Raw genomic sequence first — 24958 nt, forward strand, 5'->3', positions numbered from 1 at the left:
TCTTCCAAATATTATGGATGTCCAAAGGCAGTGGGTGATATTGGATATGTTCGTCTGGAGTCTGTTCTCTGTTTTTACGCCTGGGCGCGTCCGTGGATTAAATAATGATGATAAAGACGGGAGGAGTCTGTTCGCCCTGTTGAGAGCGTATGAACGTCTGCGTGAAGGTGACCCCCTTGTCTTTGCCGAGCAATAAAAACAACTTAGTATGCATTTCTTCACCAACAGCAAATGCAGAGAGCAAAGAGTCAGTGAGAGAAGCACTGAGCTAAATCCATATGAGTTCTAGTGAAATTCCCCCTCTGAGTGTGCAGGCTGCCTGGTGTTATTGTATTTTTGGCTTCTATTGTTGGCAGAGAGCTTTAGGAGGCTCATTATTTTATGTCTATAATGATGATGTGAAATAATATCCTTATTTTCCCCCACTAAGCACGCCGAGGTAGCCTGTATGGATGTTTCTGATGTTTACGATCACAGCTAATATAACTGTTCTATGTAGATCAATAATACTCCGACAGAAAGTGAAAGATTTTGTGAAGTTGCAGCTGCTCAAACACACGGCGTTCAATGAGAGAATAAAAACAAGAATTGGAGGGGCAATTAACTTTCTACAGTGTAATGATGCCATGTCGTAATGATGAATCATCTATGCCATATAAAAAGTGTCTAATGTTATGAGTGGCAAAAGTGAATGTATTACTACACTATGGCCTTATTTTAGGACTTTCTGATGTGATGATGTCATGATAATTTGATCATACATGATGTTATATATATAAGCTATAAGTTATGTTTATAGTTCAATAGGATGCAGGGACACCTCGGAAAATGCACTTTTTGACAATGCATGACATCATTTTTTAAAAACTTATGCGTGACTTCCTCATGACGTCACTTATCACATGATATCATATGATGGGGAATCATTTTCTGATCAATCTAAGCTTGTGTGTTGAGCCTGATCTTGAACTTTGACAAATCAGCAACTAAGTTAATTATCTTGAAATAGCGGTCCATGTAATTGTTGAGAGTTATTTCGTACACACACACACACACACACAGGGGCGATAACAATACTCTCCTTCCTCTCCCCGTTTTTTAAATCTTTTTATCGTTCAGATCATCATACAGCACAATGGCCCGTCCACACTAATGTGGATTTTTTGCAAAACAAACTTATTCCCCTTCGCTTGGGCCTCTCATAGAATCACTTAAAAGCTGAGATTTTTACAAATGCTGAATGTTCGTTCAGAAAATATCTGCAGTAGTATTCACTACACCTCAGACCAGTGGACGTCATCACAATGCTGTTATGAGCTCATGTAAACTCACCTCCCACTAAAACCATCCATGTGTGACTGGCCGCCCAGACACTACTGAGAGCTGCTGCTCTACTTCAGTTCCTTGTCAGGAGAAAATCTTAAAATGGCAATGAGCTGCTTGAAGTGACTCCAAATTTAGCTGCTCCAGCTCAAAGCTTTCGACAGCTGATGGCTTTTCTTTTTTGTTCTTCTATCGCTCTTCTATTCACAAAGCTAAGTCCAAAATAGTGAAATACTCTGATCCAGATATAGATAGATGAGCTCATGAGGAACAATTAGTGCACGATTTGTCCCGTGCAGAAAGAAATACTACAAAAGACCCCAAGGTGCCAGATTATAGTCCTATTTTAAATCAGACAGCAGTTGGGACTTTGAATCAGATTCTGCTGGACTGTGAATTTACTATAACATGTATTTCCAAACCTCTGAACTATACAGTGTATTTTGGTGCAGACTACAGGCCCTTTTGCAGTTCTCGCATCCACCAGCAGAGGCACAAATAAGGCAAAGCAGAGATTCATTTCCCCTCTGAGTATATTATCTCCTAATCCAGGCAGTTTTCTGGATTTATGTCAGTGCTGTTTCTCCACTGTGGTGGTTAGTCTTTGATAATCATCTAGTTTGCATCATCATCGGCTTAGAATAGATGTCAACCGCACTCGCTGTGACCAGAATGCATGTGTGACCTACATGCCAAGACACTGAAGTAAAGTAAAGTGACAGTCAAAGTGAATCCAGTGCTTTTCATGGATTATTTACTGGTTGCAAATGCACAAGGGGATGTGTACAGTAATGTTGTTTTGTAGGGGAGGGTACTCACATTACAAAAACACATTGCATGTCCTGAAAATACACACACGCACACACACACTGCGAGTGGCAGTAACAGGGACTGTCATCCACAGTAGATCGAGAGGAGCGGCTCTTGACTTTTCTGTTTAATATTGAATGAAACTTTACTTCACCCACTTTGGAAAGCCATGCACTCATGAAAAAGTCATGACGACAAAAGGATTCGTCATTCCCTGTTGGATTTGGATTTATGTCATCAGGGCAATTATGTAACGGTGACCAACTTCAAGAGGTCATATTGTTAAAGTACTTCTTGGGGGCACTTTATGTTTGTATTTGATAGAGATGGTGAAGATGGACAGAAATGTGGTGGAAACACATGCAGTGGACTGTCTGGTCAGTGGGGAGTTGAACCCAGGACACGTGTACTCATGTTGTCCTAAATATTTGGATATCTGATCACACGACAACACAAGGAAAACATCTCTCCATGCTGTCCATTTGTTTTTTGTCAAAAATGTTAAAGTTAGATAATGGATTGAGAGCCCGTCTCACCAACTTTATCCAAGACTTTTAATCTAAACCATAGTTTATTTTACAAAACCAAGACATTTCCTGAACCTAAACTATAAAATGTTTTGTTTTGTGACTTATTTGATAAAGTTCTCCTTCGATGAATGCTGATATATATATATATTTTTAAATGTTTATGTTACATGTATATTGTGTCTTAATGTTTCTTTGTATTGTTTTTAAATGTGGAGTATGACATTTCACTCTCATGTGTGCTCTAAGTGTATTATGGAAGTGACATATAAAGCTGATTATAAATTCTTAACCTCACAAGTAGCAGAGTGCAGCTTGTAATCACAATAAAAACTGGAATAATAATAATAATTTTAGTTGGTTTTAAATTCTACAAGATGTCTCCTGGTCACTGGTGTTGCCTTGAGGCCTTTATATCATTGCAGTTCATGTGCTTAAGTGGCTCTTTAACAAACGTGTCATTAATTTACAGTAATAACCACAAACTGGGGCCATGTGGTTAAAAAGTCAAGCGAAGCTGCTTCATCTCTCCAACATGTTTGCAGCTATGGATCATCTACAGATTTGGTTTATATACAGTATAACAGTGTAAACCGAGGTTCCTCCCAGTGTGTGTGTGTGTGTGTGTGTGTGTGTGTGTGTGTGTGTGTGTGTGTGTGTGTGTGTGTGTGTGTGTGTGTGTGTGTGTGTGTGTGTGTGTGTGTGTGATCACAGTCAGCCTGAGGAAGCGCCCCTGGCAGTGTAGTGGGAGTGAAGCGCCTCCTGTTATTTCCCCTCCTCTCCATCCTTTAACGCCGAACCAGAACCATTCATCTCTCCCCTCCTTCAGGCTTCACATCCGGGTCATCCGCCAGTATCTGTCTCCTGCGTCTGTGTGTCTGACAGAGTAATAATCATTCCACCCGCCTGCCGCCGCCGCGCCGTACCGCAGCCCTCCGTCCGACCGCGCGGCTCGCCGAGCGGACACTGCGCCTGGCGTGCGCCGCCGATGGTGATGGAGCCACGGGCGCCGTGAAGCTGCAGCCGGTCGGTCGCCAACAAAGGCTGGGATGAGATGAGATGGTAGGAGGCGTTTGTATGGGCTAGCCCGTGGAGATCAACTCGCCCTAACCATGTCGAAGAGCCTCAAGAAGAAGAACCACTGGACCAACAAAGTCCACGAAGCGGTGGTGACGCGGGGGAAGGACGGGGAGCTGGGGTTCGAGCTGAAGGGGGGCGCGGAAATCGGCCAGTTCCCCTACTTCGGCGAGGTGAAGCAGGGGAAGGGGCTGATCCAGAGCGGCAAGCTGGCCCAGGACGAGCTGCTGCTGGAGGTCAACGACATGCCAGTGGCCGGGCTCACCACCCGGGACGTGTCGGCGGTGATCAAGCACTGCAAGGACCCGGTCCGCTTCAAGTGTGTCAAACAAGGTGAGACCAGGAGGGGGACCGGGAGTGCACGAGGGAGGCGGGGAGGAGTGAGTGTGTGTAAACGTGTGTGTGTGTGTGTGTGTGTGTGAGTGAGTGTGTGTGTGTGTGTGTGTGTGTGGCTGGTGTGATCAAGATGTCACCCGTGCACTCATCTGTCAGTAAAGGCACAAGTCGTGTGTTTCGGTGGAACAAAGCGCAGAGCTGTGTTTAGGCCCGTGTGCTGCTGCTGCTGGGTTGTAATTACGAGCCGTAATGACGGGTTCAGTCCACCAGGATCTCTGACGATAATGATTAGACCGCCGCCGCCGTTTGTTTACCACAGTGTCACTGGTTCGATGCCACTGCCTGGAGGGGGTGTGTCCGCCCGGGCGCGATGCCACAGCCTGCGGTTCTCTCCTTGTTTTGGTGCGAGCTCCTCGTCTCACCAAAAACAGGCCTGCGCCGTGGATCAGATGTTTTTTCTCTCCGCTGCTGTAGCGTAGAGTCTGAGCTGCAGACACACACACACAGACACACACACACACACACAGACACACACACAGACACACACTCACACACAGACAGACACTGTGAGTGTGTTGGCTGACAGTCTAGACTTTTGCTGTGCTGTATACGTGTTATTACGGTATAATTACGCACGGATGGAAACAACGTGTCGTGGAGCCTGATTACTGTTGATCGTGCTTTCATATCGATCAACTCTGTAGTCAGCATGTGTGGATTTAACACACACACACACACACACACACACACACACACACACACACACACACACAGGTTTGTGCATCTACTAAAACCTTATCCCTAACCTTAAAGGGATAGTTCACCGAAAAAAGAAAATTCACCCATTATCTTCTCACCACTATGCCGATGGAGCGGTGGGTGAAGTGTTTGAGTCCACAAAACACTTCTGGAGTCTCAGAGGTAAACAGTGTTGCAGCCAAAGTGACCTCTTCTTCAGACGTAATAAAAAAATTCTGGAAAAAAACCCCACAACTTGCCTCCATACTGCTCCTGTGGTGTCATCCAAGTGTCTGCAAGCCCCGACATTCATATTCAACATGACACGGTGTCATTGACACGTGTTTTAAGCTTTAAAGTCCACTACCGGAAGTAGCGATGCTAGCGGGCATAGCAATGCGAACGCGCACCCCTCACGTGCCCTTGCGGACACTTTGATGACGCCACACAAGCAATATGGAGGCAGGTTGTGTTTTTATTGTGTTGTTTTATTACGTCTGAAGAAGGGGTCACTTTGGCTGCAACACTGTTTTCACCTGAGACTCCTAAAGTGTTTTGTGGACTCAAACACTTCACCCACCGCTCCATCGGCATAGTGGGAGTAGATAATGAGGGAATTTTCAATTTTCGGTGAACTATCCCTTTAAGGTTAGGCATAAGGTTTTAGTAGATGCACAAACCTGTGTGTGTGTGTGTGTGTGTTTGTGTGTGTGTGTGTGTGTGTTTGTGTGTTAAATCCACACATGCTGACTACAGAGTTGATCGATATGAAAGCACGATCAACAGTAATCAGGCTCCACGACGAGTTATTTCCATCCATGCATAATTATACCGTAATAACACGTATGCAGCTCAGCAGAAGACTGTCAGCTGACTCACTCACAGTGTGTGTGTCTGTCTCTGTGTGTGTGTCTGTGTGTGTGTGTGTGTGTGTGTGTGTGTGTGTGTGTGTGTGTGTGAACATTGGATTGAAGGAGCAGCGGAGGAGATATTTATCACCCTCACACCCTCCGAGGCTCAGTTTAAGTCCCAATAAGTGGCTGAAAAAAGGCGGGGGGGCCTGCGTTCTGAGCCATGAAATGAACATTACAGTGGCTTGTTTCTGGGACATCAGTGAAGCAACAGAATCAAAGCAGTTTGGTTATTTTCGGACATTGCCGAGTTTGCTCACAGAGGATTTGTCTTCGCACATCCAGCTCAGTGTTTCCACGGGTTGTGTTAATGTGATTGATTATTGAGTTGGAGCTGCTGACAGAGTACGAGTCTTGTGATGTGTGAGGGGTTAAATGCTAATGTGCATGTATCTCACAGTTCAATTCTCTCCCCCCCTCTCTTATCCATTTATACATGAGTCTGTTTATTGAACTACCCAGCTCAGCCTGTTCTCCAGTCAAAATGTCCTTGACACGCTGCTGTTTGAGTCTGTACAGCTTGTTGTCCCCTTCTGTATGTATATATTTTCCTCTCACCCCCTCTGTTTCTCTCTGTTGGCTGTCATATTACTATTTGAATACCATCCATTGGAGAGAGGAGTGTATCTACGGGAGTGCGCTTCCAGACAGACGCTGACACACTTGCAGCCCGCTGAGAAATCGTCTAGAAGCGGTCCAGTCGCTCGGCTCAGAGGCCACGCGCAGACAAATCAGAGATGGATGTCCTGTCTGGGTGCACAACCATGTCTGACTGCCCATGCAAACATGCACAGACCTACTCGTTTTAACAAGCTATTTTCAGTCAGGTAGAATGTAGAAACCCCCTCATCCGTCCCGGAGGGACTAGGCCAGTGACAGAGAGGCCTGACGGGCCTCCAGAGCGAGGTCACGGCCCGTCTCTGTTCTGACCCTGACCCTTACTCTCACTACAGTTCTCTCTTCTGCATATAGGTATTTGCATAGAGGCACTGCCTGTGAGGGACGCTGTACAAAGCAAATACATCCACAATTAGGCAGTGATTATTTAATTCGTTAACGTCATACATTCTATTGGTTGGGGAATTTTCACAGGGTTTTTTGACAAAGATCCAAATGCAAGAGCAGAAATCTGTGGAAGGAATTTCCGTGAGTGCACATGAGCAGCTTTAACATGAAGGAATCCAACTGAAGGACATTTGTGCAGCAACAGTTGATCTGAGTGCAGTTTAAAGTAGGAGCGGAGCAAATATGCACGTGAGCAGTTGCTCTTTCAGAGAGCATAGGCAGGGTTTTGAGGGGAAGCATTTCAACATCTGAATGTGGCATGGAGAAACAGTGACTTCCAAATGAAAGACCACTGTCTCGAATAAAAATAGAAAAGAAAATCCATAAATAATGGTTGTTAATATTTCAAGCTTATAAAATGATGTTCCCAAATTAATTCACAGCCTGCCGTTGTTTATCGCATCTGTTTCATGTAAAATGGAATTCATGTATTTGAATGTGTGAATCTTTTAAAGGGGACATAGCATGCCCATTTTACCACAAGTTGATATGGTTCCTTGGGGTCTTAATGAAATGTCTGTAACATACTTTGGTCAAAATACCACAAGGATCATTTAAAACAGCACCCTTTTTACCCTGTATAAAACAGCCCTCCACAGAGTGACCTGTTTTGAGTGCCTGTTCCTTTAAATGCTAATGAGCCAGCTCCCCCCTCCCCCCTCTCCCCCCATGATTTTAAACGATATAAATTACATATCTTATATGATATAAATGATCAAATATGCATCCCATACTTTGTATTCCCCTTCTGTTGTCCTGGAGTTTTAATTTTCCCAATCACATAATTAAATGTCCCCCTCTGCCCATCCACTACAAGCACACAAGCAGACAGACAGAGAGAGAAAGAGAGGTGGGGGTGGGGCTATGAAGACCATCATTTACCCCCGAACCTCGACATTCAACGGGTACAACAACAAGCGGAGAAAGCAGAATCGCGGGCTGACCTTATATATACAGTCTATGGGGCTGACCAGCGCGGAGAAATGCACGTCCCGTGTGAACAGCCAGGCGGCTGCGCGCTTGAGAACGGCGCTGCGCTGCCTCGCTGCCTCGCAGCGGCGCTTCCGCGTCCGGTGTACCCCGGCGTAACGAGTGGGGGGGCTCGGTGTCTTTGTGCCGGTGTTACAGTAGAGCTGAACACTGCGGAAGTCTTCCACACTGCTGGCTGTGTGGCGCTGACACAAATTCCAGCTCACGCATGGGAGAGCGAGCGGTCGCGCCCGAGCAACTGCTGCAGCCTCCCAGTCCCAACGATCCAGACAAATGCCACATGTGAGTGAATCGTGGGCTGACCAGCGGAGAAATGCTCGTCCCGTGTGAACAGCTAGGCGGCTGCGTGCTTGGGAACGGCGCTGCGCTGCCTCGCAGCCTCGCTGCCTCCGGTGTAAACCCGGCTGAACGAGTGTGGGGGGACGGGGGGACGGGGGCGGTGGGCCAAGACCATGTAGGGAGACTTCCAGTACCTTGTTACGACACAAAACCCAGGAAGCGCAATCAAGTCGCTCAAGCATGACGTTTCTGACTTAGAAGAACTATAACAAAACGGGCGAGTGTTTTTTTCCCAGAGTTTTTGGGTTGGTAGACATGCCAGATACCCACATTAACCTGTAGAAGCACTAACAAAGTGGAATTTGCATGCTATGTCCCCTTTAAACCAAAAAAAAGTAGAAAAGTTTCATGCACACAGATATAATTTGCACATGTGTAAAAAATTACTGGGAATCCACTTCAGAAAGTGAAAATCTTGTGACGTAAATGACGTCTCTTGTTAAATAAGATAAAAGTATCTCGTTGAATTTGAGAAACATTCGTTCCATTTCATTTCAATAACAAAAAAAAAAGAGCAATCTCACCAAATATGGGAGTATTATGCATCTTTTACTGTAACCTCCTTTAATTGTGGCTCTGCTGCTACAGACCAGTTCTGAGCCAGTTTAGAGCCTGGACTGTGAACACAGGCAGCATCGTGATCACAGGTCCTGTGTTGGCAACCTTTCTGTGCACGTCACAACATGTGTGAGTCGTGCATCAAGTCACCATAAACATGGCGTGTTCTATAAATATCTATAACATTTAAGCAGTCAGTCATGGGACACTGATTCGCTTTGCAAAGAAGAAATTTAAATGGGATAGAATGTGAAAAACTGCCAGAAAGAGAAATATGGTTTGTGTGTGAATCTCAAGAGGGCTGTTATTTATTCCCCTGCTGTGTGTTTGTGTGTCTGATGTGTGTGTGTGTGTGTGTGTGGGGGATGTGTTTGTGTGTGTCTGACTGTTTCAAGTGTCTCACTTCTCTGTCATGGATATGCTGAAACCTTATCTCAGCTAATGGCAGGCTACCTATCTTCACTACAGAATCAAAACAAAACCGATTCCTACAGTTATATAAGATAAGATGAACTTAATCCCCACGGGGGGAGAATTTGCATCGTAGCTGCAGCTTCAGGATATGGGCGAGAGTAGATATCAAGTGTAGTCAAGAGAGAAAAATGTGAGTATTTACACAACTTGCAATATCGCACATTGTTTACATGAATAATATTGCACACAGTCTCTGGGCAATGGTGTGAAAAAAGACTCCATTGTTACAAAGAGATGTTGCACATATATAGTACTGTATATGCCTGAGTGAATGGTGGGGGAGGATTGCTGGTTGTACAGTGTGACAGCAGCCGGAAGGAAGGAGTAATATGTAAGTTATACTCTGCAACATCTACAGTCAGGCTTTCACATAGTTTCTGGAGCTGTTGAACTCTTTTTTTCACTGAGGACATTTGGAGACCCCACAGTTAAAAAGCACCGGTCTCTAACTCATAAAACGAGTGATGGATTCATTCCACTAACAGAACCTGCTGTTTCCGCCAGGCCACAAACATCTTCATTGCACCCAGGTCACCATCTTTTCACACTGCTGCCCTCTGGAAGGTGCTACAGGTCCTTTTATCATGTGTAATGTAACTAAGCACATATACTCATCGGTTTTAACACCCTATGTTTTATTCAGATCTATGCACCCATTTACAGATTTGTCCACACATCTACAAATCTCATTACACTTTTATTTTTTTTTTACACATTTAAAAAACTGATTACGCACAGAGATTCTGAATAGACATTTGCAGGTGCCTGTGAATCTCAGCACATTCTTTTACACACTTACAAATCTGGTTATGCACACGGATAGAGTTATAAAATTATATAAATATCGCTACAATACAGGCCTTATAGCCATCATAATGTTATTAGTGCTTTTTTTTAAACTTAAATGATAAGAATTCTTCCAAATGCATCTTTAATTTACAAAAACATATTGCTGTGGATTTTATTTTAAATGCTGGTATTGGCTCTGCACAAATATCAAGTGATAAACATCTCTCATCTCTCATCTGGTTTCTTCTCCTCAGCAGCATCAAGCAGGAGCGAGGTGCAAACACAAGCAGCTGCTCGACTCGGTGTGGCAGGTTTCTAAACGTGAGCCTAGAGGTGTCAGCACAGTATGGAGAGGACAGAAGTGTGAATGTGTGTGAGAGTGTGTGTGTGTGTGTGCTTGTGTGTGTGTGTGTGTGACGGGGTAAGAGATGTGAAAAGGAGGTGGAGTTTTCATAGACGATTATGGTAAAAGGTGTGAGAATACTTTGTCTCTTCGGGAGACGAAGAAATTGCAGTCGTCTGATTTTCTTTTTATATTGTCACTGACAGATTCTTCATAAATAAGACGAGCTAAAGTGCCTGTTTCTATAATTATGACCTGTCTCTGTTGTGTCAACTTGTCATAATGACTCAAGCACAATGGACAAATAGTGATGTCCTTTTCTTTGTCTTTCCTTTCTCCCTAATTGAGCCAAATAGCCACAGATTTCATTTACAGAACATCATTTTCATAATGATATTTGGTTTTGTTAATTCCATTTCAGTGCTGCTTATCAGTTAGGTTGAATAAAATGTCTGTCCACCTCTAAATAACGCAGCTCTCTTTTAAGTCGCCTTAATTAGCATGAATTTCTTTTGTCATAAATAGCTATGGACCAAATGCAGTGATATAAATAATATTAATGTCAGCTATTTTTAGAGTAAAATTGTTCCCGTCCATTCAAATTAAGGTTCAATCCACAAACATTGCTCTGGTTCACATAACAATAAACAGAAGAAACGCTATATTCTCCACCAGGAAGTATCAGCTCTGGATGAAAAAATGCAGTTTAGAGCCACAAACACATCACGGCTGATATTGCCTTCTGTTAAATGAGATTTTCTATGTTCCAAATTGTGTTTTTTACCTCTCAGAGAGGATTGTGGGGGAGGAAGACCCCAGGACCTGTCATTTACCCGGGTTTATGAGAACAATATGTGGTCCTTTACTGAGGAAAAGCAACATGAGTTTGAAAATGTTAACATGCCCTTTAACATCCAAGTGGAGCACAACCAGCCTCCGTCACACTGTGCAGCAGCTTATAGAGGCCAGGTCAGGGGGGCCCACCATTACTGGGAACAGGAATTCAGCAGTTTTCCTGTATATGTTTCCCTATATTTGATACGAAATATAAACTTCTCTCCATAACTCTAACTCTCTGACAGTCCATTTGATGCACAGTTCTCCAAGTTGCTGACAGTTTTCCATTCTCATTCAGCACATTTGGAAGTTTCAATGACAATGGAGGCAAATTTAGGACAGAGAAAATTTAGAAATCTTATTTTTGGGGGGATTTTTCAACTATATCCACAAAATGGTTTCGGAACAAAATATGAATTCAAACTCAAAGGTGAAAGGGAATGAATGTCTCTTTTCAAAAAGGATGTTATTGATGTCCCCTCTCCTTCTGGGGCTTTAACATGTTTAATCCCTCTGCCAAGGAAGTTATGCTTTCACCCCCGTCCGTTTGATGGTTTGCTTGTAAGCAAGATTAAGCAAAAACTACTCGATAGATTATCACAAAACTTAATGGAAGGATGCAGTGTCGGCCAGGGAAGTGCCCATTTAATGTCAGTGTGGCTCTGGTCAGGGGGAGGATCCACTGGTCTTTTTCACTTTCTTTAACATTGTGAGCTAAGGTTGATTTTCACCATTTTCACCATTTTCCCAGGGAATAATTCATGGATCTTGAGGAAAAAACTCAATCAGGCATATTTAGGGAACTGATATCTATGAGTGTATGAAACTTGGAGCAGCTTGATTGAATTTAATGGGACTGTTGGGCCTTGGCGGAGGTATGAGCTCTACTGAGCGTCGTTCTAGTTTAATTTGTGTGATTGCTGGCACAATGGTGTGAGATATGGCTTGGAGGGAGTTGGGGAGAGTGGTGTCCAGTGCACAAGTCAGGAGTACTGACGCATTATTTTCAGTGAGAGAGGTGAAAGAACTTTTCTGACTTGCCTGTACGATTCCTGCCAGTTCTCTTAACATGAGTACAGTATGGAGGGACAGATGGAGTGGAGGAAACCTTCTTCTGCCCGCTCGTCGCTTTGTTGATGACAAGCTTGAAGAATCAAGGCCTGACATGTTGGTATTAATAACTCGCCAAGAGATGAGTTCTGTCAGAGGGTGATTTTATTGAGGCCAGAAGCTGCTGCAGCTCTGCTCAGAGGATCAAACTCCAGCTCAGCCATCCAATGACCAAATATCTAAACTGGTCCAGTTACGTGAATTAGGTCAATGTAATTCTCCTCAGCATGGACGCACTGCATGAGACAATCTGGGACAGTGTGGCTGCATGTGTTTAGAAGTGGTGTTTGTGTTTGTAAGACACGACTGACAGGAGGTTTTGTCAAAGCAGTTTTACTGCCTTAAAGCCTTAGTCCACTCTGTGTCGAGTTTTCTGATTGGACCAGTTCAGGACTGTGTGGGTGTGGACCGTAGACTAAATAGAGATGGATGACATGACAGCTCCTCAAAAGTGAAGCCAAATGATCTTGATCGCCCTCTGGTGGCTGGCTGCAGTATGTGTCATGAACTCTGCCTCTTTCATGTGAGTGGATGTGAGATGGACCCACATGAAGTACACATCAAATATTTTTTGTTAAGATGGTGTCTCTTATTTTAGTTAGTTGTTCTCACACTGTTTGTTCAACTGTTCATTTTTCTGAAGGTTTTACGTTTGGTTTTAATTAGTTCTTTGATGCTATGATAATTAGATGACATGTCATGATTGACAGCTCACGATTGGTCGAGGTTCGGTATCAGCATGTCTTCTTTTAATGTTACTTATAATTCTCACCACATTTCCACCCATTTTCAATGTGACCAGGTCCAGTCAGCCAGTATTTAAAAAGAACGTCATCATTCCTCGGTCATAATCACGTGAAATGTCAGACACAGTGAGGCTGTTCAGGCTGTGGTGCTGGGATTCGTCTCAATGCCCTTTCTATGATCAGGATGTGATTGAAGTGGACATTTTGGCCTTAATAACAGAGCCGTAATTTCTGAGTAAATAGATCAGGATTCTAAGTGGTTTTCCAAAATAGCAGCACCGACCATGGAATGTCTGATCAGTGAAGATATGATGTGTGAGAGCATGTATCTTCTACACAAGTAGGTACAGGAGTTTGTCTGGCTGAGATAAAACATACATAAGTTATTTTTCTTATTAATCAAATCCTCTTATATTCATTTGGCTAATTGTTTATGGAAACTACCTTTCGGCACTGCTCAACATATATTCATATTTTCTACATTTCTCTTTGTCTAAGTAAGTGCTGAGCCAACAAATATGAAAAGCACAGTTTTGTCAGCACTGGAATTATGTTTTTTTTTGGCGAGAAGATAACATTTTCTCATTATACATTTTTCTCTCATGTTTATTTGTATTTACTCCTCCAACCACTTGGTGGAGCACCCATATTTTAAGGTAACTAACACAGACCCATTTATTTTCCTTCTGCTTTGTTCAAGAAACATGCAGTTTTTGTCCCTGTGTCATGACCTGCTTGTAATTCTAAACATTTCAGGATCCTTTTACCGCTGCAGCTGTTGACACAGAATTGGTCCAGTCTTGTGACAAAGGCTCCAAAGGGTTTTCAAAATGTAATGTACTACTGCAGAGTCTTTTCACTCTGATGGAGCGGGGGTTCAGTGAGGACACTGAAGGATTCAACCATCTCTCACATCCAGAGGTAGAGGCAGCCTGGACATCTGTCGCATCACGACAACCAGTGAAAGTCATTCACTTCAGTGTGTGGCCTTGTATGCACACACACACACACACACACACACACACACACACACACACACACACACACACACACACACACACACACACACACACACACACACACACACACACACACACACACACACACACACAGGCTCCATAATATTCCCTGCGTGTTTCCATCTCTCTGAATGTGATACGGAGGTCGGTGCTGAAACAACAACCCCCCCTCCCCACTTTCACAGAATCATATCTTATTCAGTCAGGCACAGCAGCTGCACAGAAGGAAGCGGATGGTTTTCACTCATTGACACAGCGTAGATTAGCCAGCAGCGCTAATCTGATAGCTTCACTGTGGGATTCAGATCTGACTGATGAGGATTATAAGAGCTGGCGTCAGGAGCAGTGGCTGCTAGTGACTCAAAATTAAAAAAAAGAAATGGCTTACATGATTTTCTTAAAAACCATCACTGCAGGCTCAGTATATGAATGAACCACATGTGTGCATAATGTGTCAGTCCAACGTGGGGTGACACAGCGGTCACCATGTTACAGTGGGGATTTTACACCTCACCTGAGAGGTGGTTTGATGGGACAGGATGCTGATGCTGTTAGGCCATATAACAAGATCTCTGTTTAAAAGGGGCTTATGAACCAGTCATCTCTGGACAGGAGCTGCTGGTCGCTTGCTACCAAACATGTTCTGCACTTCGCTGACTTTCTGAACTAGCTAAAAATAAATTCTCAGCTAAATATCACGAATTAGAGTGATCCCATACACACAGTATTTTATAGACTGAATGTACAAAACGTGAGGGAATTGTCAAGAAATTGAATTAAAGCATCTTTCATACATCCACATGTCAACTGATGAGTTCTTATATCAACCTTTGTTTTCAAAATTAAGACATAATGATTCCAATTGAATTGACCTCATCATAGGTGTTTTGGTGTATGAATCTGAATTACACTCGTGAAGTTATTATACTGCAGCAGCAAGCAGCTTCCTTTTCAGATGATGTGTTTGCTTTTAGCACCAGTCCATCACTGTAGTGATCCTTCCTACCAGTAGAGGACAGTAGCTGTCTAATCAGTCAGTGTCAGCAAGAGAAACCTAAAGTTTGAACTTCAGATGATGCTGTTTACTTTACTGTCCACTTTATTTTATCATGGTGTAGATTCAAACCTTTTATTTCATCTAACAGTTGTTGCTGTGTAGAAATCTGAACTGGTCCGTGACCATTCCATTAAAACTGATGTCACAAGGAGACTGTTGACTAATAAGATAATGTCTGAAATGACAAACCTATGAGTGTCCTCTTCTCCCCCCTGCTGTAGGATTTAGATGCATACTTTTATTTATTTATGCAATTTTGTTTATAAGGATTATTTTTGAGCCCCAATACACAAAACTTTATGACTAAATTGTGCCCCCTGATATAAAAAAAATCAAAGTCCCCTAATTAAACTTTGCTCTAGATGTATAATATTCAGGTTGAGCATCTATTAGGCCACGACTTATAAAAACATGGCGAAAGCTGTACTAGACTTCACGTCTGATGAGAGTAACAACCTGAACACATCTACATGACAACATTCAGTCTCGGTCAGACTTGTGCGACCTAGTTGGAACAGGAAGTGTCAGTTTTTACACTTTGACGTCCTCCTAGCAGAGTTAACATATACACTTCAAATTTAGTCAGAAAAGCTTTAAGACTTTGATGATGCTTCATAGTAAGTTTTCACCAAATTGCATCACCATGGTAACTGTGGCAAAGTTTGACCATTTGTGATGAAAATTTTAGGTATTGTATCTACTGTGCATTTTCTTTCTGTGGCTGACTCACTGTATTAGCAGCGACAAAGTACTTGTGTAATACAGTTGAACAAACACATTATGGTACAGTACACTATCAAGATCGTGTTAAGTGCTCTAATTTCTGCTCTTGACCTTTTCTGGTCATAATGATAATATTTGAAGCGATGTATATGACGACATCCATAATGCAACGAGCACTGTGTTAGAGATTCAGAGGAAAAGGTCCTCTTCACGAAGCACTTATAAGTAGTTTTCCAGCTGACTTGTTAGGATGTGAGTTACGGGCTCTTTTCTCGACATTATGTGCTGGGTGTATATAATATCCCTTTTCATATATAGTTCACCCTAACATTTTTAATAGAGAAAAGAAAGGAGCAGTCAGGTCAGTACGGTCGAGCTGAATTCAATTCATTTTGCTTTGGATTTAGGACCATGAAGGTCCCTTAATCACTACAGACAGACTTTATTAGACCATCAGACCATAACAGCCAAATGAAGCATTGGAGAGGAGAATCATTACGATGCTCACAGGGCGGCCCTCTCTCAGCCACAGTCATAGTTATTAATTTTTTTGTATTGAACGAACCCCTGCTGGTTTGAACCCCTCTGGTTATCGACCGCTGCACCCCCAGAACCAATGAGTTTCTTATTACTCTCTTTTCCCTCTGAGGCTCCATCATATATATATATATATATATATATATATATATATATATATATATATATATACGATTGGGAAGAATCAACAATATATTCTCCCCAATCATTGGGTTAGGGTTAAATCATTGCTCAAATTCCTTCGGCTATAGCAGAGAGGACAAAGTGTTTCAACCCACAAACACCATCCTCTCCGCCTCTTTAAGTCTCTAGTCTGTTGCTTCTCATTAGGAGACATCCTGCTTGTTGGTCCTGATAGAGTGTGAGGAGCGTGGCTCGAGCTGGAGAGTGCAATCAAGAGTGACAAACATCTCCAGAAAGCCACGTTTAAAGCAGGAGCCGCTGCATGCACGCAAACACACCTCGTGTACATTAGTGTTTATCTCATCAGCACTGACTTGAGGTGAGGGGAGATGAGGGATTCGTTTACCCGCTGTGGGAGCAGGACGGTATGAGGAATATCAGGACTGGCAATTCCTATAACCTCCCTCCTTTAATCCTGACATCTCATTTGTAGTGTGGGCTTGTTTCTCTTTATAGGGACTCAGAGGCTGTAAATGTGTGTCTGGCCTTGATCACGGTGCTGCAGAGGAAGACATGGAGGAATATCATCATTAAGAAGAGTCTGAGGATAGAGGGGAATCAATATTAAGACCTTTAGGAGAGAGTGTCTGTCATTTACTATTAATAATGGGCCCTGCCGCCTGTTGTAATAATGCAATTAGGAGTACTGGAAACAGATACTTCATCCCCATCTAAATGGTCTTCACGTGTAGAAACTCAGTACCTTTGCAGAGTGCACACACTCCTGCTCTCTCTCTCACTCTCTCTCACACACACACAGGCCTTCTGTATTTAATTGGGACTGCGAGACAAGAAAAAACAGAGTGTGCAGACAAGGGTGGTCTTGGACGACTGGAGAGGTGGGTGAAGATGCGGAGAGAAAGAAATTGTGAAACTTAAATGTCAGCCGGGTCAAAGGAGAAACAGACAGGAAATGGAGTTAAAGAGTAAAAAAGAATAGAATAATTATAGAAATAGAGTGAAGTCCAAAAAGCAAAGTAGGAAATGCAGAATAGTTGAAATGTGTTGTTAAAATGCAGAGAACCCCAGGTCTGGAGGAATGAATTAAAGATAAGATAGAAATGTTTCATGCCAGAAGGTGTTTTTCAAGCCAGAAAAAGATGCTTAATATACTGTAAACTGTAAATGTAAGTTTAAACGTGAGTTTACGGAGAATTACGGTAATTAAGGTTGTTTTGAAGAATGAAATTCAACTTCATCTCCATTGGACGTGACAGTAAGGTACGTTTGTTGGGTTTTTGAGTTTATGTTTCTACACTAAGTTAACTTGTTTATGTTGTTAGCATCTTAATGTCAAGTCAGCAGGAGCCAAGCACACAAACAAACAAACAAAACAGTGGACAGTTGTTTTCTCTCATTTGATGCAAGAACATTAATAATAATAATAATAATAACAAGACCTCCATCTTTCTTTTTATACACATTCATTTCTGCAGCTGGAAATTAATTTTTTCGAGTGATGTGCTTCATTGACGAGCTTCATCATCTTTTAAATTCCATGTTTGTTTACTTCTTGAATAAATCTTGTCTTTTTTTTAACGTTGATCATGACATGACAAGCATCATATCAGTTTGTTATCAGACCTCTGTTGTTTTAATCCTCCCCATGTTAATGAGCAGACATTTTGTCTGGTCATGGCAGGAAAACACATCACAGGTGAAGCTATTAACATTGGAGATGAGTCTGTTCCATGATTAGAGATTAGTGATGTTATTATTTACTGATAAATTTGATGCAAACATGGTCCTGCTGTGAAAATGTCATATTTATTTTTAGATTCACTCTATATCCTCCCTCAGGTCATTTATGTATACACACTAAGAAAGAAAACATGGACTGAGGTTGGAGTTTTATAAAATGGATAATAATAGTCTGTGTGTGTGAATGTGTGTGTGTTTGTTCAGTGGTTGGCTCTGGTGGTATTTGCTGGAGATGACCAGGGTGGAACATTGTGTATAATGCACAGTTGAGCAGAATTTGAATGAGAGACAAAGAAATCTTCCTCTATTTACTGTAAGTTTGTGTGTGAAGCTCTCGCCCTGCAGTTTGGTTCTTCTCTGTGGCCTGTGTGACCTCTTGTGGGAGTGTGGGAAAAGCTATCGATCAGCAACTGCGAGTTTTGTTCTCCATGACAACCACTGGGGTACAGCAGCACTTCACCTCAGCTCTCCCCTGACACCCCCAACCATCAGCTCAGATCTTAGCCTTTAACCGGCCAGACAGCCCCTCGGTTTGCTGAGCATGGGGATGTGTTTGTGTCGCTGTTGTGATTTTTTGTGGTGCATGTCTAGTGTATCTGTGCTTTAGTAAGAGGATAGGAGGGAGTGTTTATGTGTGTGTGTCAACAACAGAAGACAAAGAATTGTGTGCAGAAAAGTTATATCGGAAGTGTGTTTTTGGACTTGAAAGTTTTGAGTGCACGGGTGTAAGGATTCTGAAACTATCTGAGAACTGTGATGCAAATGTCCACCATCTTGTAGCTGGGTAAAGGATGAAGGAACTGTTTGTGGCTCCCTTTTTCCCTTCGCCTTGGTATTCTCCTTGTGCTGGTTCATGTTTTTATTCAATTGCATGTTATACATAACTATTTTTGGTCCAATCACGATGGAGTTATTACACCAGTGTGGAAACTTTTGGTCGACCTCACCTCAAAAAGAAAATCGTGAAAGTAAACCGAGGTCGGATTTGGAGAATTGTTACAACGTTCCTCCGCTTTGACTTGATTCTGCACCATGTTTATGTCTCACTGTTTCTCCTCTGTAATTATGAGGTTTTGTTTTACATGTATCTGTTAACACTTGGCCTCGTGTGTGTGTTTGTTCATGTGCAGAATGAGTCAGAGTTTGCATGCAGGCATCTGTCCCTAAAGACTACAAGGTTGTTTGCACTTAACGGTAAAACTTTGTGAGGAGAGAGATTTTAAAAAATCTATTTGCTTCCCTTCGCTCTCGGCCTCCTGGAAGAGAGGGCATGTCCGACCTAATTATGCCTCCCAAACCAAACAGAATGGCTCCTGTCGGTCTCTAAACCTAACTGCTCCTCCCTCAAGCAAGCTCCAGTTTAAATTACTGGCAAGTTACTAGCAAGTTAAACAGATAAACCATGAACATAAACCATTTCCCCCAATTTGTGAAGTCCACATCGTTTCCTATGGTGGCCCTGAGAGGTCAACATTGCAACTCAAGAAAACACAAGCTAATAGAAAAACACAAGCAACTTAAAACCAACTTCATCACTTTGAAAACACTTGTTATCATTGCAAATACACATGATAACCAAATACAGAAAAATGGTGCAAGTTGCAAGTTTTCAAAAGCTTTCTTTTTATTCATATGTGTGTTGTTTTTCCTTTGCCATGTTTGTAAAGCACCTTGGCTCAACTCCTGTTGTTTTAAAGGTGCTATTTAAATAAATCTGACTTGATTTGACAGATGACAAAAGTGTTTAACACGGACACAAAAAGTGAGGAAGCTAACTTGTTGTTCAATTTGTGACTTTATTAAAGTTATTGAAGCCAGATGTTGGAAAAGGAGCTCAAATATAATCCAGCCGTGTTCCTGCATTTGGGTGTGTTGTGAGTATTCTGCTTCTGGGAGGCTGCTGCTAACTTTGGTTGATGCTGGACAGTTTTTTCTTCTTAATCCTAATTCAAATTTGAAACAGTAACACTATAAAATGTAAACAAGCAATAATTAGCAATACTAAGAATATAAGAACATGAAAAAACTGCAGATCAAGTCAAACATCTGAAACAATAGTATGACTTATTCATCCTATGGGCCAATTATTAACACAAATACAGCGCAGTACAAGTTAAAAGGTCAAAAAACAGATGTGCGTGAGAAATGGAATTAGCTTGAAAAGCAGCGATGGGTGTTCAGCAGGTGAGGCTGAGCTCTGTGTTGCTGTGTTGAATATCTGACTTCCCAGTCTTTCTCTGAGCTGATAGTTTGCGTGCTGGTTAGCTCAGCCTCAGGTTAGCTCAGCCTCAGGTTAGATGTGGAGTGTGATCTTGACCTGCTGAGGGTGTTGAGCGCAGGATTAACCTCCTGGAGAAGAGTTGTATCATTATCAGGCCTGCTGTCTCACAGCTTTAATCCTCCTGTGCCGTAATGTTCCCCCAGATAAATGTGCCGGGAAAGATGGAAAGTTGAACAACACCATGTTAAGGTTTTTATCATTTAAACAAGGAAACGAAAAATTAGGAAGATCTTTGGTCCTCATCTTATAAAGGCATTAGTTTGGATTTAGTCTTGAATACAAATTTTATGTTAGATTTTTTTAAGGTTTGGTCAACGGGAGTTTCCACACTATGTGTGTTTTTACAGGTCAGATTAATTTTGATTAAAAGCTGAAGTGATTCTGATTTATGACACATTTGTCAATACAGCCTTCAATGTAAACATTAAAATCAAGCAAATCAAGTTGTTGTAGTCTCAAAAATTCAAAATAAGGTAAGAACTGAAGGGACTTTCCACTAATATGTGGTCAATGTGTCACAGAAAACGTTTGTATGGTGTAAAAAACATTTGAAAGAGACGTTAATCCCAAATTTCTCCTTGTTTAATGAGGAGAAAATCAAAGTCCTCTGTGGGAGTGGAAGCTCTGTTGGTCTAGCTGCTCAGAGAGAGTCAATAAACCACATCAGCAGCAACAGTGATTGAGTTCATGTCAAATCTGCTTCTTCTTGTTCACAGTGACAATTGAAATCAACTGCAGGCTCTTTACTGAAGTGTTGTAAATACCAGAACAAGCCTGTGGGCTCTGGGTTTGGTTTTTGTGGTATTTACACCATCAAGTGGAAGAAGGGCAGCTTGTTGATACAGACGTCTGCTGCTGAACCCGCAGAACCGTGAACATCTCATCACAGTTGAAATAAAACGTCAATCAGTTATCAATTGTATTCAAGGAGGAGAGTAACTTGTCAAACTATTCCTTAGATTTACTCACTATAGGGTGTCTCAAATTGTACCTTCATAGTGTTTGTCAGTTGAAATAAATACTAGCTGACTAATTAGATCTACTCACAGATTTTAAATTGTAAAACTGCAGGAATATCTATTGTTTAGGATGGACCGGTTTATATATTTTCGCTGTGCTCTCGTTTGAAATGGCTTTTGTTTTTAAGTCTTGTATGAATATCTCCTGCCTTTCTGTTCCACATTGTTTTGTAGAGCAAAATAACCATGAACACTCCTCTCAAAAATCATAGGGGCTATGATGCATGTCACGTAAACGGCAATTTCTCTTTATTCCAGTCCAATTGTATGTCATCTTTTTCCTCTCTCTCCCCACTCTTCCAGCTCTTCTGTATGTCATCAACTGAGAGCATAAACCATAGACTGTTTATAAAGATGGACGACAGATCTCCACTTCCTCATTCCCCATCAAGAAATTAAGCAAAAAACCTGAACACTACCAGTGACATCATTTGGAGTCTGTGCAGTAGCGACCTCGGGATGGGATGGAGCCGTGGTACCAATGTCCTTCTAATACAGGCGCTTAACCAATCATGAGTTAGGTTACATACTGACAAACAAATAACCGGTGTTGGTGTGTTTGGTAAATCAACAGCTGTGTAAACAAATCTGCTTTTTTTTGTGTTGCTAAGCAACAAAGGCATGTCGTGTTTGACTCTATCTGCCAATACCTCTGGAAACTAAAAGCTATACAAGGTTAAACACACTCACCGGGTGTGTCTTAATGTTCTCTCTCATCATGCAGAACCTTTCACTGCATAGCTGTTTTTTACTGTGAAGACTTAAGTTCTCCAGCAGTAACAGAGAAGACACATCCTGCAAGATATTGAACAGATAAATTCGACAGACACGTCCACAGAGAGCCACTGTGCATTCGTGGTGTGTTGATTAATAAGGTGGAGGCTGCTGGAGGAGACAGTTACTGCAGTTAGTGAGCTGCAGGACGGAATGTGGTGCTGACAGCTTCAATGGGCCACCTTGTTGAAATGTCACTACACGATTGGTGTTTTTATCTTTTTTTTGGGAACAGTTGATGGGCAGGAGACTATGTGACCTGCATGGACCTGTGTACTTATGCAATGCTCCGCTGAGCAGAAGCTGCAATGATTGCTGTTTGCCTTGATGAGTTTGTGACTGATCGCGGCTGTCATCGTTTTCCCCTTGGTGTGCCACAATTTTTGAAAATCTATAAAACTGTCTTCCTCCGAAATTTCTCCTGCTCTGCCGGAGCAGCCAGTCACAAAATAAGCTGACTGTGATGTTTACAGAGTCAGGTTTGACTCTAAGCACGCTACATTTGCTCAATTTGAACATTACACCAATAAAGCTCCTTTTAAATATATTTAGCTATATCCTCCTTCACACTCAATTGAGCCCTCAGCTAAGTGCTCATATCATGAGTTGGTGTTTGTTTATGCCTTGTATTTAGACCAAACCCTGCCCAAGACGGCGCTCAAGGCATCGTCACTGGCATCTGCAGCTGTGAGCTCATCAGCCCCACGTGTGCGTATGAGTGTGTAACCTCAGTGTGACATCTGCTGCTTCTGCGTTTCTCAGTATTTCTCTCTAGTTGGTGACGTTCACACAAGGTCAAACAGGGAGAGCATCTGGTGGGCGAGACACCGAGTATTTGAGGAATGACAGGGAGCATCTGGCTGAATTCACACGCACATACACAGAGAGACAGACACACATCTACAAACGCTTTCACACACATAAACATTTATTTCCTGTGCACTGCATGTTTCTCTCTCTCAATCTCATTCAAACACACATACAAATTGCACAGACACAAACACACACACACACACACACACACACTCCAGTGCAATAACTGCAGCAGCAGATAGGGGCTGCTGCAAGACTGTGGAAGCTGCCTAGCCGATCCACAGGCAGGTTGTTGTAGCCCGGCATCCCACTGGCACATCTCCTCCTCCTCCTCTCTTTTCTCCCGACGGTCGTCGTCTCTCTCCATCTCTCCACGTCTCTCACCATCTCCCTTCCCCCTCATCCTCGTCCTCCTCTCTGGGATTAAAATTGGCTGTGGCCGTGTGCTGCGTGTGTTGGAGCAGCGGTTGAGAAGCGGAGGCAGGAGGGACGACAGTGAGGTTTCGCCAAGGCGGCAGAAGATGTGCAGCGGTTGTTTGCAAGGCTAGAGGACGCCTGAGAGGACAGGCTGTCTGTGGATGTATACCTGTGGAGAAAGGACTGCTTTTTCTCAACATCTGTGGCAGCTGCTGATGAGGTGCACTGCCTTTCTCTTGACGGTGTCTGTCTCTCCATCGCTCCCTCTGACCATGTCTTTTGTGTGTGTGTGTTGGTGTGCATGCACATATATGTGTGTTGGTGTCTGTGCATGTCAAATGTCTGATGTTTAGCCCTCGGAAAACTGCAGCAGTCCTAATGTTCCTAATCAAGATTTCACCGTATCTTCCTTTGTTTTCCGTCCCTCTCATCCTCTCCTCTCCTCTCCTCTCCTCTCCTCTCCTCTCCTCTCCTCTCCTCTCCTCTCCTCTCCTCTCCTCTCCTCTCCTCTCCTCTCCTCTCCTCTGTGAAGCAATTCACAGCCTTCGCTAAAATGGTGTCAGTTTACATAAGATGTTATTCCAAAAGGATTCATTATTACAGAGCCACAGTCAACAGTCATACACAGTCATACATGCATGTATTCACACAGCCGGTGCAGTGAGAGTCAATGTAAAGAATCCTCTCTCTGACTGTATGTGCTGAATGTTTCCTTTGACAAGTCACCGCTGCATTAATCTTTATGGGTAGGCCCAACGCTGTCAAATTAGTTTGGCAGGAGGTCACATAGATTATGCAGGAGTTCGAAGACATGTTTATCATTTGTAAATGCATGGCTTATAACCTCATCCCCCCCTGCTGTCGGATGTGATAGTCTTGCATACTGAGCGTTGTGTGGAGAACAACTTCTCCTCCTCTCATCCTCCTTCGCTTCTTTGATTTGGAATGAAGGGAGGAGAAACTATTCATGGACATTATCATACAGTGTGTGTGTGCAGCACAGATATGTTGGCCCGCTGTTCGTTTGGCTTCTGCCTGCACTTAAGTTTCTCACACTTGTGTTTCAGGTAAATGACTCAAACGAGAAGGCAGACAGCTTTTACAGCAGCACAGACAGAGCGGCAGGGACAAAGTGGTGGGAGCTTCTGTCCTCTGTAGCCCTTTGTCACCCAACCTGCTGACACCGCACATTTAGCCCCAAGGGGATCACTGGTTTACACAATTACCATGATATGTGTGTGTATTTGTGTGTGTGTGTGTGTGTGTGTGTGTGTGTGTGTGTGTGTGTGTGTGTGTGTGTGTGTGTGTGTGTGTGTGTGTGTGTTGTGTGTGTATTAATGTCAGTGTTTATAATCACTGTTGCTGTTTGACTTTGGTGTGAAAATCAGTGAGAGCTTTCAACGTGTTTAAACCATTTTCACATCATATTAAAACACAGAATACATTTTTTTCCTGTAATGC

The 24958-nt window shown here is 42.7% G+C and overlaps 1 protein-coding gene across 10 annotated transcripts in view; it reads left to right on the plus strand.

The window, feature by feature from the left end:
• Positions 1-3470: 3470 nt before the first annotated feature.
• Positions 3471-24958, plus strand: part of LOC118109933 (membrane-associated guanylate kinase, WW and PDZ domain-containing protein 2) — a 74122-nt gene continuing 52634 nt past the window's right edge. For 3 of the 10 annotated variants that reach the window (XM_035157409.2, XM_035157406.2, XM_035157412.2), the window contains exon 1: positions 3484-4070. In XM_035157409.2, coding sequence (XP_035013300.1) covers positions 3773-4070 — 298 coding nt within the window. In that variant the 5' untranslated portion in view covers positions 3484-3772. Of the gene's footprint in view, positions 4071-23421; positions 23718-24958 lie in introns of those variants that run through there. The other 7 variants (XM_035157411.2, XM_035157413.2, XM_035157407.2 and 4 more) reach the window with 5 other exon arrangements.

This window comes from Hippoglossus stenolepis, chromosome 5, assembly GCF_022539355.2.
Source record: "Hippoglossus stenolepis isolate QCI-W04-F060 chromosome 5, HSTE1.2, whole genome shotgun sequence".
In the NCBI taxonomy this organism is placed as follows: domain Eukaryota; kingdom Metazoa; phylum Chordata; class Actinopteri; order Pleuronectiformes; family Pleuronectidae; genus Hippoglossus; species Hippoglossus stenolepis.